The sequence below is a fragment of the Rousettus aegyptiacus genome, unplaced genomic scaffold (genome assembly GCF_014176215.1).
Source record: "Rousettus aegyptiacus isolate mRouAeg1 unplaced genomic scaffold, mRouAeg1.p scaffold_m13_p_2, whole genome shotgun sequence".
Lineage (NCBI taxonomy): Eukaryota > Metazoa > Chordata > Mammalia > Chiroptera > Pteropodidae > Rousettus > Rousettus aegyptiacus.
Window position 1 is genome coordinate 155,850,787 of NW_023416295.1, and position 18,868 is coordinate 155,869,654.

Below are 18,868 nucleotides of genomic sequence, written 5' to 3' on the forward strand. Positions count from 1 at the left end.
AAATGCAATTTTCTCTCATTGTTTCCACTGACATATGAAGACTCTCATTCCTTTCGGCTGCCCCTTTCGGCATCTAACAGAGGACTCCAATTGTTCTCATGAATACTTTTATGTCAGATTTTATCTGTTATTGAGGTGTTGAGAGGTCATCTCCTTCCTACATTTCTTAAGAAATCAGACCAGATTAGTGTGGAAGAGAGAATTCCTGTCTCTTTTTCAGTCCTTGACATTATTCATCCACCTCCTTTCCAAGAGCAACTGAGTCAGTATGAAGTAGCTCTATCTAGCCTTTCAGACAAGTGTTGGACCCCCGCGCCTATATATTTTGTAGCCACTTTACACTAGTCTCCTTCCACCAGAGGACTCTGTCCTATTTTTTTGTCACCACTGAAACCAGGATTCTGCTCAATCATTTCAGGCATCTCTCTTCAGCCTCCTAGAAAAGCTATCAACTCTAGCATGAGAGAGAAAGGATCCTCATTGGTCCTGCGACAAGAGGACTCTGAGCATGACGATGTTGAGCTTGGCACCACTTAGTGCCATTTTTGGAGCAAGTATGCCAGATACCCTGTGAAAATCTTTTTCATGTTGCCATTTTCATATCAAATAAATGATAGTTCTGTCTTCATTACTGCAAAGTTTTCACATGCACCTCTGATGAAAGGAAAATATTCGTAATAAATACTCTGAGCTTCATAGATGAATGCTGTTCACTTAAGAATCTAGGTATGTTCACCCCAAATGACCTTAGGAAATTTAGTCTTCAAACATTCTTCTTTCCTCAAGTGAAATCTACGTTGAAAAATTGGTGTTACACTTCCCCTCAGACTATGCTCTTGCCTTCCTTTAGATAAAGAATTTACACTTTTCTTGAAGAGCATAAAACTATGAAATCTGGCTCTGAACTAAGTGCTTACTCTTAGGAAGATAAACTCATAAACAAAACTGAATATTATACAATATTGTGCCTATCTTCTATAAAACCTAGAAGTGAGGTTTAAAGTGTGGGTTGGTTAGGTAGAAGGAAAATAGTTGCAGCTTTTCTCATTTTGAGTAATAAATGAAAAATTAGTCTAGAGAATTGGAGATGGAAAAGGAAGAGACAGTTATGTAGAATTACATTCTTAATTATTCTATGAAATTTGAGCAGGATAAGAAAAGTTGTATTCATTCTCTCCCACTAGCCAAACTCCCATCCTCTACTTTGACACTTTGATACCCAAGTCTGGTGTCTAGGAATTGTTTAAAAGCAGACGATGTGACATCTCGGGGAAGAGCATACATGAATGTTCAGGATAGGGTTTTCTTTTTATGAGTTCACGTTGCTAGGAAGGAGAGTAGGAGTGCGGACCAACTTTAGAGTCCCTTGTCTAAGTAAGAATGACCTGGAACATTCGTGAGCCTGTATCAAATAATGCCTTGAGTGGCCTGTGGGGGACATGAGAAAACAGGTCAGTTCACTCACCTTGCATTTCCTTTGAGAGAAACTGATGGGGAACCCATCGTCTAAAATCATCAATAAAGCAAAAAGTACTTTATTCAGAATATTTAATTATGAGCAATTTCCATATCATACAATTATAGCTCAGCACTACTCTAGTGGAATACGTGCAGTTAGAATATATGAGGCCTCATCTCATTTTTAATTCAGCATCATGGGAAAGCCACTGTAGATGTCCCAGGAGCACTTAGTTCAATGTCATCATACATGGGGTTCTCTATTTCCCCATGGAGCAGGCTGGGGCTATCTTCTCCTTTCCTAGGATTAGCTGCCCCTCTAGGAAAGTACAGAGAGGAGTCTGCAACAGTAAAGAGAAGTTCGATTAGAATTATGACAAAGGGGAAGGACGGTGTAGTCAATGGTAATGACAAAGCCTTGCTGGGGATCCATTAATACTCAGGGAGGCTCAGAATATGCAATATTAGTTACAGCAGGAATGTATCAGAGCAATCTTATCAGGATCCAGTCCACGTGGGTCTCTGGGGCCTCGGGTTATCTGAGAAACACTGGATCACAGGATCTCTGTGGCCAACACGAGGGTTCTCTGAAGATTTTTCCCTGATTTACACAATCAGCATGAATCTGGCCCAGGAATGTTAAGAATCATAACGTGGAATGTGACAATTTCTCCTTTCACAATTGTCAGGTCTGAGCCCACAATTTCAGGTCCTGAGTTCACAGGAGATCACATCTGGAGAAATCTCGGTTCCCCACTGACGATCTAACTCTGCTCTTGGTGGCCTTGATTTGTGTTCCCAGGTGCCCACAAAAACAATTACAGGATTCTTGCTCAGTTGCCCCCTTCCCAAGGAATCACTTGAGCCCTCAGATGGAGAACTACTCTTCTCTGGAAAATGAGTGTCTTTGTTTGGCCATTGAAACGTCTGGAGCAGATTAGCCAGAGGGTAGCTGACAACCAGATGCCCCAGGAGGGGAAGGCAGAGACACATACCTGTGCTGTTTGGCAGATCCTCTCTCTTCGGTGTTATGAGATGATTAATCTCCTCGTGCATAGGCTCATCGAGAGCATCTCCAACACTGGATAAAGCTGAGCAAACCATCAGCAGATCAGAGATTGCCAGCTGAGAACCTTTAAACCAACAAGCTAATCCTTCACTGTCCCCAATGCTCGCATGTGGAAAATCCCTCGGGGCTGCTGGGACCCCTGTATAGTCTCATACCATGCACCATGTCTGTACTTTCTGCCTCTGTCTGACACTGTATTCACAACTCAGTCCCTACTCTTTCTTGTCTCACATAAGAAGCCATGACTTGTGAGTGCTCACACCCCAACCCTAAAAAGCTCTATATTCAGCCCTTAGAGGTTACCATGGAGAAGATGGATTTTGAAAACTAACAGGGTAAGTACAGACCGGGTTTCCCCTTGTCATACATGGCCCCATTTCCTGCCTCCAAACAATTTCTATATTACCCAGCATCCCCTGAAGCCCATCTCTGTGTTCCATTCTCCATCTGTACTGCTGAGTCACCAAGATGATCAGGACCAGGAAGAGAAGGGCCCCCAGGGAGAGGCACAGGATCCAAGGCAGGGAGAAGATGCCAGGAACAGGATTTGGGTCAGGTCTGCTCCCTAAGGAGAACAAAGGCAAGAGACTTTAGAGAAGGACATGAGTAGAGAAAAACTCACTTATGCCACCATTTTCAGAGTGCTCAGAACAGTGAAGCCCTAGCCTCAGACATAACAGGATTGTCTGCAGCCCTGGTGGGCACTCCCCCAGGCCGTGTCCTGAGACAAATTCAACTCCACTCCAGTGTGGTCCAAGGGAGGGCTGGGATTATCAGGGAGCTTCGAGGCTGCAACAGCCTCTGAGGGCCAGGGCACACAGCTTCAACCCCTACTGTGGCCTCAACAGACCAGAGCATCAAACAACCCTGGGATAGGCATCTGCTAAGGACCAACACCTGTGGGCAGGTGAAAAACCTCAGCTTCTCTAATGCAAAAGGCCTGAGACCCCTTGAGAAACTTCAGCATGATGAACCACAGAAGGGAATTTTTTCCAGGGAAAAACTCTGATACCTCCCCGCCACCAAGTTGCTCCTCAAAATCTTTCCTTTCCTGAGTCGGCTGATTATGTCAGAGATTTCACAAAACAAGTCCCATGAACCTGTATATTCTCCTCTGCCCATGGACCATGGCACTGTAGCCGCTGTAGTGCTGGGTGGGCAATGTTGTTTTTTTACCTAGACTCCTATTCTAAACAGGAGTTTAGAACACAGGAGTTGGTCAGTCACATGGCAGCCATCTTTTCTCATGAGAGCTTTGAAGTCACCCCTCAGGTACCCCAATACCAATCGTGAGTCCTCACAACTCTATCTCTCCTAGATCCAAGGCTAAGGACCTAGCTGCTTTCTGAATACAAACTCCCCATCACATCCCAGCCCAGCCCCGGCTCAGCCAGAGCCTGTGGAATCCAAGCTCCTCCACTCACCAGAGCACCTCACTCCAGCATCCTCCTCATGCTTGCAGTTGCTCTGTCCCCAGGGCTCCGCAGCACAGGCCCACAGGGACGACTCTCTGCCACCAACACTGCACTTTGTCCAGCCAGATGCGTCCACTTCCAGGGCCAAACGCCGCCTCCTGCAGGGCTTCCAGAGCAGAGCCACAGCCCAGCTGCTGGCACACCACGTTGGCTTCTGCCAGGCTCCAGGAGTCGTCACATACTGTGCCCCAGGAGCCGTTGTACCAAACCTCCACTCGCCCTGAGCACTCGGTGTCTCCTCCCCTGAGTCGGAGCTTCTCTTTGTCTGAAAAGGCAGCAGAACCTCCTGTTACTGCGCCTGGTGGGAAGGACGGAGCCCCTGGGAACCAACAGGGGAGGTGGGAGGGGCTCATGTACCTGTGCGGGGCGCAGCAGTTGCACAGCTCTTGGGTCTCATTCCTGCAGAAGCAGACAATGGGGAAGCCCTGGATCAAAGGCAGCTGGGCGTGGTCTGGTCCCAAAACAGGATTATTTAAGGTCCTTGGCTCCAATGACAAGGGAAAACACGGGCTTCATAATTAATAGAATGGGTTGAGTTACTGCGACATTCACTGAATCCTAGCCCTTATCACCAGCTGAAATGATCTCTTTACTTCTGTTTTTAAAAAAGGTTTATTTCTTATCACCGTCCATATTCCACACAAATACAAACACGCACCCACACATACGCACCCCTGAATGGCTTCCATGGGGCTGCGGCAGACACTGCCCCAGGTTCCGTTGTAGAAAACTTCCAGCCACCCAGCACACTCCCGATCCTCATTCACCATCCTGAGGTCCAGGAACTCTAAAATTGAAAGACAGAAAGAATGGGCATAGTGAAGATTCCACTCAACGCCCTGGGTTTTTTCTCTCTCCCACAGATTATGAACACTCATCCCTGACTCTGCCAAGAAAGCAGCTAATGAGACTGAAAATTTGTCTCCCTCTTACCTGATTTTGTTCATGTGTGTCTGTCTAGTTCTACCACAATGATGTAGTGACGCACGCACGAACTGAGAGGAACACCACCCTGGGCACTGCACAGAAGGAAAGCTGAAGCCTACTTACTGACGAGGCTTCTGACAGACTATGTGAAAGGGAGTGTGGGTTGTGAGTGGTAGGTAGAATAACGGACCCCCAAAGATGTCTGCACCCTACTTCCTAGAACCTGTGCAACTGTTACTTTTTATGCAAAGGGACGTCACGGCTGTGATTAAGATATGGACCTTGGGATCTTGACATAAACCTGGAATACCATGGAGTAAACAAGTGAGCCCCATCTAATCACATTCTTGGACCCATTCACCTTAAAAGTAGAATATTTTTCCTGGCTTTCATTAAAGGGGGATGTGACTATGGAAGAATGGTTGGAGATATGCAACATTACCTGTCTGGTGATGATCGAAGGGGCTATACACCAAGGAATGCACACGGTTTGTAGAGCTTAACGAGACCAAATGAAATTTTCCCAGAATTCAGAGTGGATGCGGCCCTTCTGACACCTTGACTATTGCCAGTGTGATCTGTGTTGGGTATTTAATCTACAGAACTATAAAATAATAAATACACATTGTTGCATACCACTAATTATGTGACCATTTGTTGCAGCAACAAATAGAAACTAGTACAGTGGGTCTCAGGTTTTAACCACTAGATGAACTGAAGAGTGAGCTCATCATTCAAATGGAAACTGTGGGAAATGGCTCTGTGGGACTATTGCTGAGAAGGAAGGAGCAGAGCTTCATCTGTTGAGGGAGAAAATGAAAGCACCAACCTTCCCATCTGCTAGAAAGACAAGACACTGTGGAGGGAAGCTTCTTCCATGTCCTCTGGCCCTTTGAGCAGCACCCCGCAGGACTTAGACTCCCATCCTCTAGAGCCCGCATCCCCTCCCCCAGCCTATGCACAGTGTGCAGCGCAGACCTGAGCAGATGACCCCTGCAGCCTCCTTGTACACGCAGTCGTGCTGCACCCAGCCGCGGGAAGGACATTTCCACACGTGCGACTCCTTTCCCGTGCAGTTCACGTCGTCCAGCCAGATGAGGTCTCATCCCTGCCCGAAGTGTCCAGAGACCGTGGCATGGAGGGCTTCTCCACAGCCCAGCTGTCTGCACACCACGCGCGCATCGTTCAGGTCCCAGCTGTCATCACAGACGGTGCCCCAGGAGCCCTGGTGAAGGACCTCCACTCTGCCGGCACAGGGACCACCCCCGGTCACCAGGCGGAGCTGTGGGCTGTCTGAGGAGAGAGAGTCGTGGCGATGGGGCTTTTACACACGGAAAGAGAAGGCTTTTCTGGTCCTGTGGGACCCTCACCTGAGCAGTTGGCAGTGCTCTTCTCTGAAGCTGCAGAGCCTGCTGGTTCAGACGCAGAGTCGCTGCACTGGAGCAGTACCTGGGTCTTGTTTCCTACAGAAACAGCGGTGGACAGAGGGTTAGTAGGGTTGAAGAACAAGATAATGAATTAAACCAAATAACATAGTGATGGGGTCTGAGACGAAAGCTGTAACATAGCAGTAATGTTATCATAATTTTAGAGTTCAACTTCTTTGTGGAGATTTTGCTTCTGACAATATCTATATTCTGTCTTTGTATTCAGTTTATTGGGATAACATTGGTTAATAACATCATATAGATTTCGGGTGTACAACTTTATGATATCTGTATACTCTATTGTGTGCTCATCACCCACGGTTTAGTCTCCTTTTGTCACCAAGCACGTGACCCTCTTTACCCTTTCGGTCTTTTCCCCACCTCCCCTCCCCTTTGGTAACCACCATTCTGTTGTCTATATCTATGTTTGTTGGTTTGGTTTGTTTGTCCATTTGTTGATTATTGTTTAATATCCCATGTATGGGATCCTTTTCCATCTGACTTCTTTCGCTTTGCATGAGACTCTAAAGATCCCTCCATGTTGTCCAAATAGCAATATTTCATCTTTTTTTTTTATGTCCAAGTGGTATTCTATTGTATATATGTACCATATCTTCTATATCCAATCGTCTATTAAAGGACACTCCAGTTATTTCCATGGCTTGGCTATTCAACAAAAGGGCCAAGAACATACATGGAGAAAGGAAAAGCCTCTTCAATAAATGGTGTTGAAGAAAACTGGAAAGCCACACACAAAAGAATAAAATAAGACTGCTATCCGACATGATACATAGAACTAACTCACATTAACTTATATTAACTAATCCTAAATATAAAACCTGAAACTATAAAATACACAGAAGAAAACATAGGCACTAAATTTATGGACACTTGCAGGAGTGTTTTGTGACCTTGACTTTAAAGTCAAAAGAAGAAAAATTAAGAGAAAAAAAAACAACGACAAATGAACTACATCATACTAAAAAGCTTTTGCACAGCAAAAGAAACCATCAGCAAAACTAAAAGGGAACCAACCAAGTGGGAGAAGATATTCTACAAATATTCACCTACAATGTCTGTCAATCCATAATACCCAGGCAAAAAGAAGAGAGATTTGAGGAAAACCAGGAGAATTATAGAGGCATTAGAAATTTGATGTCATCCCACATGTTTATTTTTGCTTTTGTTGTCTTTGTTTTTGGTGTCAAATCCAACAAAAAAAAAAATGATTGAGTTGATTTTTGTATATGCTGTAAGATAAGGGTTCAGTTTCATTTTTCTGCATACGACTGTTAGGTTTTGCCAATACCATTTACTGAAGACACTATCCTTTCCACATTGTATATTCTTGGCTCCTTTACTGTCAATTAATTGACCATATATGCATGGGTTCTTTCTGGGCTTTCTATTCTGTTCAGTTGATCTATGTGTCTGTTTTCGTACCAATACAATACTGTTTTGGTATGGTAATAGCTTTGTAATACTCTTTGAAATCGGGAAGAGTGATGCCTTCGACTTTATTCCTCAAGATTGTTTTGGCTAATTGGGGTTTTTGTGATTCCATACAAATTTTAGGATTGCTTTTCTAATTATGTGGAAAATGCCATCGGAATTTTCAGACAGATTGTACTGAATCTGTAGATGGCTTTGGATGGTATTAACATTTTAACAATATTAATTCTTCCGATTCATTAACATGTGATAATTTTCCATTGGTTTGGGTCTTCTTCAATTTCATTTATCAGAGTTTCCTAATTTTTATTGTACAGATATTTTGCTGCCTTGGTGAAATTTATTCTAATGTATTTTAATCTTTTTTTTTATAATTTTGTGAATGGGGTAGTTTTGTTCTTTCTTCTTCAGATGTTTTATTGTTAGAGTACAGAAATGTAAGTGATTTCTATACTGATTTTATATCTTACAGCTTTATTGAATTTGTTTGTTACTTCTGTTTTTTTGGTAGTCTTTAGAATTTTCTATATATAAAATAATATCATTTTCAAATAATAACAATTTTACTTCTTTATTTCAAATTTGGTTGCTTTTATTTCTTCACCTTGACTGATTGCTCTAGATAGAACTTCCAGTACTACATAAATATGAATAGTGAGTGGGCACCCTTGTAGTTTTTCTGATCTTAGAGGAAAAGTTTTCAACTGTTCACACTTGAGTATAATATTAGCTGTGCATTTGTGACACATGCCCCTTTTTATGTTGAGGCATGTTCCTTCTATATCCAATTTGTTGAAGGTTTTATATGAAAAGATATTGTATTTTGTCACAGGCTTTTTCTACATCTATGGAGTCAATCATATGATTTTTAACTTTCATCTATTAATGTAGTACATCACATTTATTGATTTGTGTATATTGAACAATCCATGCATCCCAGGAATAAATTCCACTTGGTCATGGCGTATGATCTTTTGAATGTGTTGTTGAATTCAGTTTACTAATTGTTTGTTGAGAATTTTTGCATCTATATTCACCAGGGATACTGGTCTATAGTTTTCTTTCAAAGTCATTATCTGGCTTTAGTATCAGGGTAATGCTGGCTTCATAAGATACATTTGGAAGTTTTTCCTCCTCTTCTATTTTTTAGAAGAGATTGAAAAGAATTGGTTTTAAATTCTTTAGGTGTCTGGTAGAATTCATAAGTGAAAACATCTCCCCTAAATTTTCTACATTGGAAGATTTTTGAGAATTGATTCAATTTCCTTGCTTATTATTGGTCTGTTCAGATTTTCTATTTCTTAATAGTTCAGTCTTGGTAGACTGTATGTTTCTACAATTTATTTCTTCTGGGTTATCCAATTCGTTGGCATATAATTGTTTGTAGTGGCCTCTTAGAGTACATTCCTTTGTATTTCTATAATGTCCCCTCTTTTATTTCTGATTTTATTTATTTTTTTTTTCTTAGTCTAGCTAAAAGTTTTTTTCTATTTTGTTTATCTTTTTAAAAAATCAATCTACAGCTATGTCACCCTGAATAAGCCGGATCCCATCTAATCTCGGAAGCTAAGCAGGGTTGGGCCTGGTTAGTACTTGGATGGGAGACCACCGAAGACGAGCAGGTGCTGTAAAAGAGTAAAAAATAAAAAAATAATGATTGTAAGCTGACAAGTCCTTGCAATCTGTGAGGTCAACATAGGTTTGACCAGTCCTTAGTTTCATCAATCCTTTCAATTGTCTTTTTAGTCTCCATTTTCTTTATTTCTGCTCTGATCATTGTTATTTCCTTTCTTCTACTAAATTTGAGCTTAGTTCTTTGAGGACCTTGTCTTTGGAGAGGAGGGAGGACAGAGTGATTAGTGAGATGGAAAGATGACTTCCTGAATGCTATTAATGTTCTCTTTATTAATCCGAGTTGGCGTACATAACCAAGGAATATACTTATTACTTACAAATTATTCTCTATGATTAAACTGAAATAATATTGTTTATTTTTAAAAAATATTATTCCTCTTAACACTTCTCACCCTGAACTAAAAAAAGAAAAATAAATGAACAGTAAAAAGAACCCTGTTTCACCATAAAATATCTTAATTTTGAAGGCAATTTTCCCATATTGTCTGCTCTTAGGGACATTTCACTCAAGGAACTTACTGAGTACCAGTTGGCCCCTCCCTCTCTCTTACCTGAGCAGATCACAGAGGCTGTGTTTCCGTGGGTACAGCCAGGAATGCCCAGGGCTATCATAGGGCAATTCCATAAGAAGGACTCGTCCCCTGAGCAATGAAATTGGGCTTTCCAGACGTGATTACCTCCTTCCACAAAGTATGCTCCTTTTGGGGTAGAGATGGTGACTCCACAGCTGAGCTGATGACAAACAACATTGGCATTGGCCATAGTCCAGTGGGAGGCACAGAGCATTCTCCATTCTCCAAAAATATTCAAATCCACTTGTCCCTCACACTGAGATGTGCTATTTTTCATGAGTCGAACTTCTGTATATGCTGGTAAGAGAAGACAGGATTGCAACCAGATCTTATGTTTTTCTTATTCTAACAGATATGCATGGAGGTTAAAGCCCTGCTCTACATCTCACCTGAACAGACAACTTGAACAGCTCCACTGTGCTGGCAAGTGCACCCTGGACAGGGCACTCGAGGGCAGAACCAGAGCTTTGTCTCATGCCCCTCACACCAGAACTCTTCAGACCAGATGCGTCCATCTGACTCTCTGATTGGTAGGTCTCCCAGGACAGACACAGCCTTACCACACCCCAGCTCCACACAGATGACCTGAGCAGTGGCAAATGTAAAGTTCCCACCAGACACTGGAATCCAGTCTTTTCCAGAATGCACTTCTACTCTCCTTGGGCAGGGTCCATCCCCTCCAGCCAGGCGCAGAAATTCTAAGAGAAAAAAATCCAACCCAGTGAGTGTTCATGATCAAAAGTTGGCAATTAGAAGTGACATGTCATAAACAATGTTGTTAAAGTTTTCCTTTTCCCAGGGAAATAGGAAGAGGATTTTATGATTAATGTCAAAATGGGAACTCTATGAATGAGTTTCTAAAGACAGATCATTTGTAATGACTGAATACCGGGGACATGTATTTTGGTATTCGTTAGAGAAGTGAAGTCCTCATCTAGGGAACTATGATCTATAGGGCCCTAAAAAACTGCACAATACATAAGCATTCAAGCTTTAATGAAGAGGTATGAAGAACAGAACTGACCTAGAGGAACATGGTCTACGAAAGGGTAGAGACCCATCAGTCACGAAAGGTTAGAAAAGCCCTCCTGAGATTTATGGGGCTCAAATTCTGATCAGTATCTCTCTCAGGAGCCAATTCTCAAATGACTGGGAACAGGGAAAATCACAAAGGCTATATCCATGAATGCGTGTCCACTTATACATAGACTGATGGCACAAGATTAGAAATATAGACATTTAACAAATCCACTTTTACGGTATCATATTTTATTATTATGATAATTTTGGGTGGCAAAAGAATTCCAAGAATATCTTAGGTGATCTAAATTGGAAAGATAAGTCTGGATGTTAAAAAAGTTCAGAGATCATAGCAAAGAGACAGGCTAATCTGACCCATTTCTGTTGAAACCCTAGGCATAGATTACGGTCATGGTTTCACACAGATGTATACTTATCTCCAAACTCATTAGTTGTATATAATTCTTTTTTTAGGGGCCTGAATTATATCATTGAAGATCTACTGAAGGCAAGATTGAAAAAGACCAGTTTTCCAGGGATCTTCCTCATGCATAACACAAAAGAACTGACCGGCTAAGAGCTGAGTCTGTTTGGCTGCTAAGAACCTATTGCAAAAATGCTCAGGTCTCCACCTGCCCCACAATTCCATCAAATGGAATAGCCCTTTCCTAATACCCACCCATGTACCTTAGAACTCACTGCGACATCTGATAATATCTTCCCCAAGTCAAGCTGTTCTGATGGCATTAGTGTCCTACACTTTTCGTGAACCATTGTGAAAACAATTGGGAACAACTCTGGCAAATACTAACACCATCAATTCACACTCCAGTTTCATTGCTGTCTTCACTGCCTCCACTTTGGCAGGTCAGATACACAAGACAGTATTGAGCCCTTCTTGTGTGCCACTTATAGTTCTCTTGGCTTCACTATCTAGTATCTGTTTTGCTCCAGCTACTGTATTGTAAATTTTAAAACTTCACATTTTCCTGCTGCCTCAACACCCCCACAAATAGGTGCGAGCACCCCACCCAGGTGACCAGGTGACCAATGTGATACAGTGGACCCCTGCCAAAAGTCCCCCTTTTTGCCCTCCCCTGATATGATCTAGCAACATTCAAACACACTAATGACGTCTCCTTATGCCTTTTGCTTGTGTACTCCACCCTGACTCCCAATATAAGTCATTTGTCGACAGGTCTTCATTCTCTCTCTTTTCTTCTCACCTGCTTGCATGAGCCTGCTTCTTTGGCATTTCCCCATTTGGCTCCCTTGTGGCATTAAGGGACTCTGTCTCTCTAGGACTTGTGAGTATAATAAACTTTGTTTTCCTGTGTTTCTTCCAAGTCCCCTTTTGTGGCTGTACCTGACTAACCGTCTCACGAAAGAATATAAGTAGCTACAATGATGAAATTAATTCACACAGCTATAACCCAGCTATATATGAAACTTTTGATCCCATCTCCCTACTTCTCATGACACACCACAGAGAGAAGGATCCAGTGATTCATAGGTCTGGACCCATTACTGTCCATGGCCAAGCAAGCCCTGTGCTCCCTTGGGCACCTAATACTCTAGGATTCACTGTGTGACTGGTCTTCACCCAAGTATGCTCTAAAGGCTGTGATCCTGCATTCTCACAGTTATTCTTGGAATGAGCCTGAGGCTATTCCTTCTGGAGCCTGAGGCTATTCCTTCTGTCTGCCAGACCAGACAGGCCTTACCTGAGCAGACTACTCCGGCATCCCAGTTATGACTAAAGCCATAACTATGATAGTTATCAAAAGGAGAATGGTGACAATCACTGATAGTCAATTCTGTCCCTTTACAATTAAGATATTTAAGCCAAATGGGCCCAACTCCTGCTCCAAAATGACCATTTTCGAGAGCATCGACAGCATCTCCACATCCCAGCTGTCTGCACACCACAGCTGCATCCTCCAACTGGTAGTTGTAATCACTCAACGTGCCCCATTGTCCTTGGTACTTCGCTTCCACTCTCCCCTCACAGCGGTGGCCTCCATTCTTCAGCCTCAGCTCCACAGCTGCAAGAGAGGAACAGACACAGAATACAGGACACAGGAAAGGTTTTAGGACACCACACAGTGCTGCGCTGGGAAGTATTAAAAAACTAGTTCTCTGAGGTAACAATAACAATTTTAAAAGCCCTGATGTGTAACATTGTTTATTTCTGTGGTGTAAGTGTTCCCGCTGTGGCCAATATTAAGTTACCAATGTGGTATCACTAAATGTGGAGCTGGGAAGAGATACACACAATTGCGTCTCACAAGCCAGTGGGACCCAGCTCCAGGCGCACCACTGAAGGCAGGCCTTGGGAGGACTCTGGATGCATCCAGCCCAGTAGATATACCTAAGGCCCAGCTTCACCATCTCAGTTATAGAATGTGGCCCACAAGGCCAGTGGAGGAATCTTCCCTCCCCTTCTTTGTCCCATTGGGAGCATTCTCATCTTTGGAAAAGAGGACAGTGTGGTAGCAGCCTGTAAAATGTCCTGGTGCTCCCTACCTCCTGGTATTCGCGCCCTAATGTAATCTCCCCCACACTTGAATATGTGCTGACCCTAGTAGCATATGCATTTAACAAGTGGAATTTGGCAAAAGTGATGAGATGCCACTTAAGAGATTCAGTTTCAAGAAGATCCTGGTTTTTCTCTTGTTGACCTATCTTGTTCTTTCATTTGCTTGCTCTGATGAAGCCAGCTGCCATATTGTGAACTGTGTGTGGCGAGACCCATGTGACAAGGAATTGAGAGAGGCTTCTAAGCAACACCCAACAAGGAGCTGAGGCTCTCAACTAAACTGTCCTCCAAGGCCTAAATGCTGCCAATCAACACGTAAGTAAGTATGGGTGGTATTCACCACCAGCTGAACCTTGACATAATTACAGTCTTGTGAGAGATCATGAGTCAGAGAGCTCAAATAAGCCATGCCCGGATTCCTGACTCACAAAAGCTATGAGATTCTAGATGTTTGCTGTTTTAAGCTGCCAAGTTTGGCAGTAATTTGCTGCACAGCAATACATAACTAATTTAGAGTTTCCCTGCAGAGTCAGAAAACTGTAGGATGGAAACGCTGAAGATCTATATCAGTGGCTTAAAAGCTTCATTCGAATAAGATTTCTTCCCGAGTGACCAATTCTACAACATTGGTCTTACCTGGAACTGAGACCCAAACCATCTCTCTCATCATATCTGTTTCTCATTTAGTAGCCAGGTTCCTGCTTTTCTATCAGGAACAAAGAAGTGAGCTTTCTGAGGCCCTAGAATCATCTCCATCAGCTTTGAATTGGGGTCATCAAAATGATCATTGTTTTCTTATAATCTAATCAGGACTCTGTCCCTGAGATGCCTTTGCAAGAAAGATATGCAAAGGTCACTCACTGTTCAGGTCTATTCCTGACTCCATATGCTTCCACTCTGGAAAACAAAAGTGAATCATCAAAGAAAGAAACATCTAGAAAGATGCTGAACTTGGAAAGAACCTTGGTATATTGGTCTGCTCAGGCAGGCAACCATAACAAAATACCATAAACTACGTGGCTTAAACAACATAAATTTATTTATTTTCTTGTAGTTTTAGAGGCAGAGCCTGGGAAGTCCAAAATCAAGGTGCTAGAGAGGTAATTTTTATTCCGAGACATCTTCCCTTGGCTTGTAGGCCACTGTCATCTCGCTGTATGCTCACATGGCCTTTCCTCAGCACCTGTGCACAGGAGAGAAGGGGAGAGATATAGATATCTCTCTCTTTTCCCTCCTGATATGGCCACCAGCCCCACTGGATTAAGGCCCCACCCTTATGACCTCATTGAACCTTAGTTACCTCTTATAGCCTAAAAAATTATAAAAGAATTGAAACAGAAAGAAACACATAAACACAAAACAATGCAAAAAAAACAGAGGTGTACATGGTAAAATATCATAAAATATCAGAATTTGTGTATCCTTTCCACATCATCCTATCAAACTTCTACCCTAAGAAGAGAACCCTATTGGGTTAGGGGCCCAGCCTTACAAACTTATTGAACCTTAATTACCTCCTAAAGACCCTATGTCCAATGACAATCACATTGGGGGCTAGGACTTCAACCTATGAATTTTGGAGGGGCACAATTTTGTCTATAGCACCTGGGGAGGTCCATTGTAGGAAGATAATAGAGATAAATTGGAAGGAGGTAAAGAATATAGTAGAAAAAGAGAAAACATCCTGTGATGCCTACTCTGAGTTTTTTAAAAGTCTGACATTGAGGTAAGAGTTAAAGGTTAAAATGAGACCCTAGTTGTACACAAAAAGCTACTTTTAGTAATAATAGAATTATTTATTGAGAAACAAGTCCTGGGTTAAGTGCTATAAATATAGAAAATAATAAGACAATTTTCTTTCCTTCAGATAGCTTATATCTAGTCGATGACACAGACAAACAAGCAGAAGATTCCAGGAGAGTTTCTTAGTAATAGCAGGCTTGGTTATTAAGGCTCTTCTGCTGAAAATAAATAAGTGGAATAAGATATACTAAAAATTATCTTAAAACTATTAAAAACCTGATGAGACAGGAAGGAAAAATCAGAACAAATGTGAAGTGGAAATGGGAATCCACTGAGATACAGGAGCATGATGTGCTTTTTTTCCTGAGGAGATTAGCCTATCCCAGAAAATGTGTTTTTTATGACCTTTGATAGGGAAGATGCATAAATCAAATCCCAAACACCCACCCAGGTGAGACATCTAACAAGACATTCTCCACAATAGGCTAGAACATGCCCTTATATGAAATATCATGCCCTTGTATAGGATTAGATTCAGAGTCTAAAGCCCTCGACTGTCCAGACAATGCCAATTTTTATACTTATACTAAGGTGGACCACTACTGATAATACCATAAAATTATTTTTAAAAAGAAAAATAAAACCCTCTGTAGAGAAAATTATCTTCATCTTAGATATCAAATTAATTCTATGAATATTTTTTATAAAGTGATAGTACATTGTCAACAATAAATAGACACACAAAGAAACAAAGATCCATTAACAAGAATCAAGAGAAACTACTGAAGCAAACACAGAGACTTCTGATAGTAGCTACATCAGAAACTAAGCTATATAACTGCCACTCTATGAGGAACTAAAGACTCTATGAGGGGCTAAAAAAAAATGCATAGAAAATTTGTTAAAACCCCAAAATAACTTCTGTGAATGAAAAATATATTTGTTGAAAATATATTTGTTGCATCAGATTAAACTCAGATAAAGAGAGAATTAGTTAAGTGAATAATAAGTCAGAAGAAATTATCTGGAATGTTGTACAGAGAAACAAACAGATGAAAATAGAGAGGAGAGGATCAGACACATAAAACAGAGTAAGAAGATTTAAAATAAGTGAAATCTAAATGTGGGAAAGAAGAGAGGGAGACAGAGACAGAAAGACATGGAAGAGAGAGAATTGTGCAGAGGCAATATTTGAGAAATATGGGCTGAGAATTTTCCAGAACTGATGAAAGACACCAAATCTTAGAGTAAATAAGCCAAACAAAACTTAAGCAAGACATATAAAAAGAATTCGTTTGCATGCACATAGACCAATGGGACAGAATTGAGAGCCAAGAAATAAAGACATGCACATCTGGTCAACTGACATTTGACAAGGAAGCCAAGAATACTCAGTAGGGAAAGGATAATCATTTCAATAAATGGTGCTGAGAAAACTAGATATTTATATGCAAAAGGATGAAACTAGACCCCTATATTATACCACTAACAAAAATTAACTAAAAATGGATTAAAGACCTAAATGTAAGACCTGAAACCATACAATTTCTAGAATAAAACATAAGGAAAAAGCTCCTTGACATGGGTCTTGGCAATGACTTCTTGGATATGACACAAAGCACAAGCAACAAAATCTTAATAAACAATGGGACTGCATCAAACTTAAAAAACCCTGTAGAAAAAAAAGAAATAATCCATGAAATAAGAAGACAGTTTATGAAATCAAAAAAAGTATTTGCAAATTATATATCTGACAAGGGGTTACTATACAAAATATATAAGGAACTCGTATGATTCATTGGTAAAAAATAATGATTTTAAAATGGGTAAAGAAATTTGAATAGACGTTTTTCCCAAAAAGATACACAAATGGCCAACAAGCATATGAAAAGGTGTTCAACATCACTAATCACCAGGGAAATGCAAATCAAATCCACAATGAGCTATCACCTCACATCTATTACGATGACTATTATCAAAAAGATAAGATATAACAAGTATTGTAGAGGATGTGGACAAAAGGAAACCTCTGTATTTTGTTAGTGAGATTACAAATTGCTACAGCCACTATGAAAACTGTATAGAGGCTTCTCAAAAAATTAAAAATAGAGCCACCACATAATTTAGAAATTCCATTTTAGTTATATATCTGATTAAATGAAATCATGATCTCAAAGAAATATCTGCAACCCCATGTTTATTATTCACAATAGCCAAGACATGGAAACAGCATAAGCATCTATCAATGAATGAAAGGATAAAGAAAATGTGATAGCTATACATAGATATGTAGATTTATAGATACAGATAGGTATAGATATGCACATACATATACATATACACAATGGAATATTATTCAGCCATAAAAATGAAAGAAATTCTACCTTTTGGAACAACGTGAATGGACCTTGAGGGCATTATGCTGAGTGAAATAAGACAGAGAAAGACAAATACTATATAATCTCTCTTATGTATGGGATTTTTAAAAAACGGAATTCAGAGACAGAGTAAATTCGTAGTTGCAAGGGGCAGGGTGGGGGCAGAGAGAAGAGATGGATGAAGGTGTTCAAGGAGCGCAAACTGTCAGTTAAAACATAAACAAATTCTAGGACTATAATGTTAAGCATGGTGACTACAGTTAATAATACTGTATTTCAAAAATAAGTTGTCATCACAAAAATGAATGTGTGTGATTTGACAGATGTGTTAACTAGCTTCATTAATCATTTCATAATATATAAACATTTCAAATCATGTACACTTTATGTGTACACGATATTATATATTGATTATATCTCAATAAAGCAAAAAATAAGGAAAGTATATATATACTAAAAAACTTTTAAAGATGTAAAGAAAAATTGACAGAATAATAGTAATAAGAATTTAGAACATATCTCTCAGCCTTAATAGTTGAAATACATGATTTAAGATAAATGATATTATAGAAATATATACTAAACATGTATGTATACATGGGTCCACATAATATATCATATTAGACATTATCAAGAACACCACAAATTATAAACAATAAGCAATTTCATTTCAAGAATGCATGAAGTCAACTTAAATTTTACTTCTCTAGGAAAACCTCTGCTTTTTCCGCCTAGATTAAATAACCCTACTGATGTCTTTACTAATGGCACTTACCAGAGTTTATTATAAATTCTCATTTTGATCTCCAGCCTCACTAAGCTATAAGCTGAATGGGCCAGGCAACACTTTATTCATCACCACTAGGGCCTCAGCACCTAGGGAAGGGCAAAGGGGGTGGACTTAACACTCTACCAGTCCATCTTTAATTTAGTAAACATTTATAGAATGGAAGTCTAAATAAATTCTAAAAAGCAGATACAGAAAACTCCATGCTATAATTTATCATGTTTTTGAAGTGGCATTCAAATCAGTGAAAAAAAAAATGACATAATTCAGGAAATAATATCAGAAAAAAATAAAATAAAGTTAGATATCACCATATATCTTACAATAAAATAACTTAAATAGTTATTTAGTATTAAATATATTTATAAAATTATTAAAATAAAGAT

The 18,868-nt window shown here is 40.4% G+C and overlaps 1 protein-coding gene and 1 pseudogene across 1 annotated transcript in view; one reads left to right on the forward strand and one right to left on the reverse strand.

The window, feature by feature from the left end:
- Positions 1-1,653: 1,653 nt before the first annotated feature.
- The window catches only part of LOC107519760 (antigen WC1.1-like), a 28,799-nt gene continuing 11,584 nt past the window's right edge, over positions 1,654-18,868 (reverse strand). The window contains 11 exon segments of the mRNA XM_036235870.1: positions 1,654-1,799; positions 2,454-2,591; positions 2,934-3,092; positions 3,919-4,045; positions 4,047-4,512; positions 4,675-4,789; positions 5,908-6,222; positions 6,300-6,392; positions 9,995-10,312; positions 10,405-10,713; positions 12,760-13,080. Coding sequence (XP_036091763.1) covers positions 1,654-1,799; positions 2,454-2,591; positions 2,934-3,092; positions 3,919-4,045; positions 4,047-4,512; positions 4,675-4,789; positions 5,908-6,222; positions 6,300-6,392; positions 9,995-10,312; positions 10,405-10,713; positions 12,760-13,080 — 2,507 coding nt within the window.
- On the forward strand, positions 9,324-9,442 carry LOC118614206 (annotated as a pseudogene).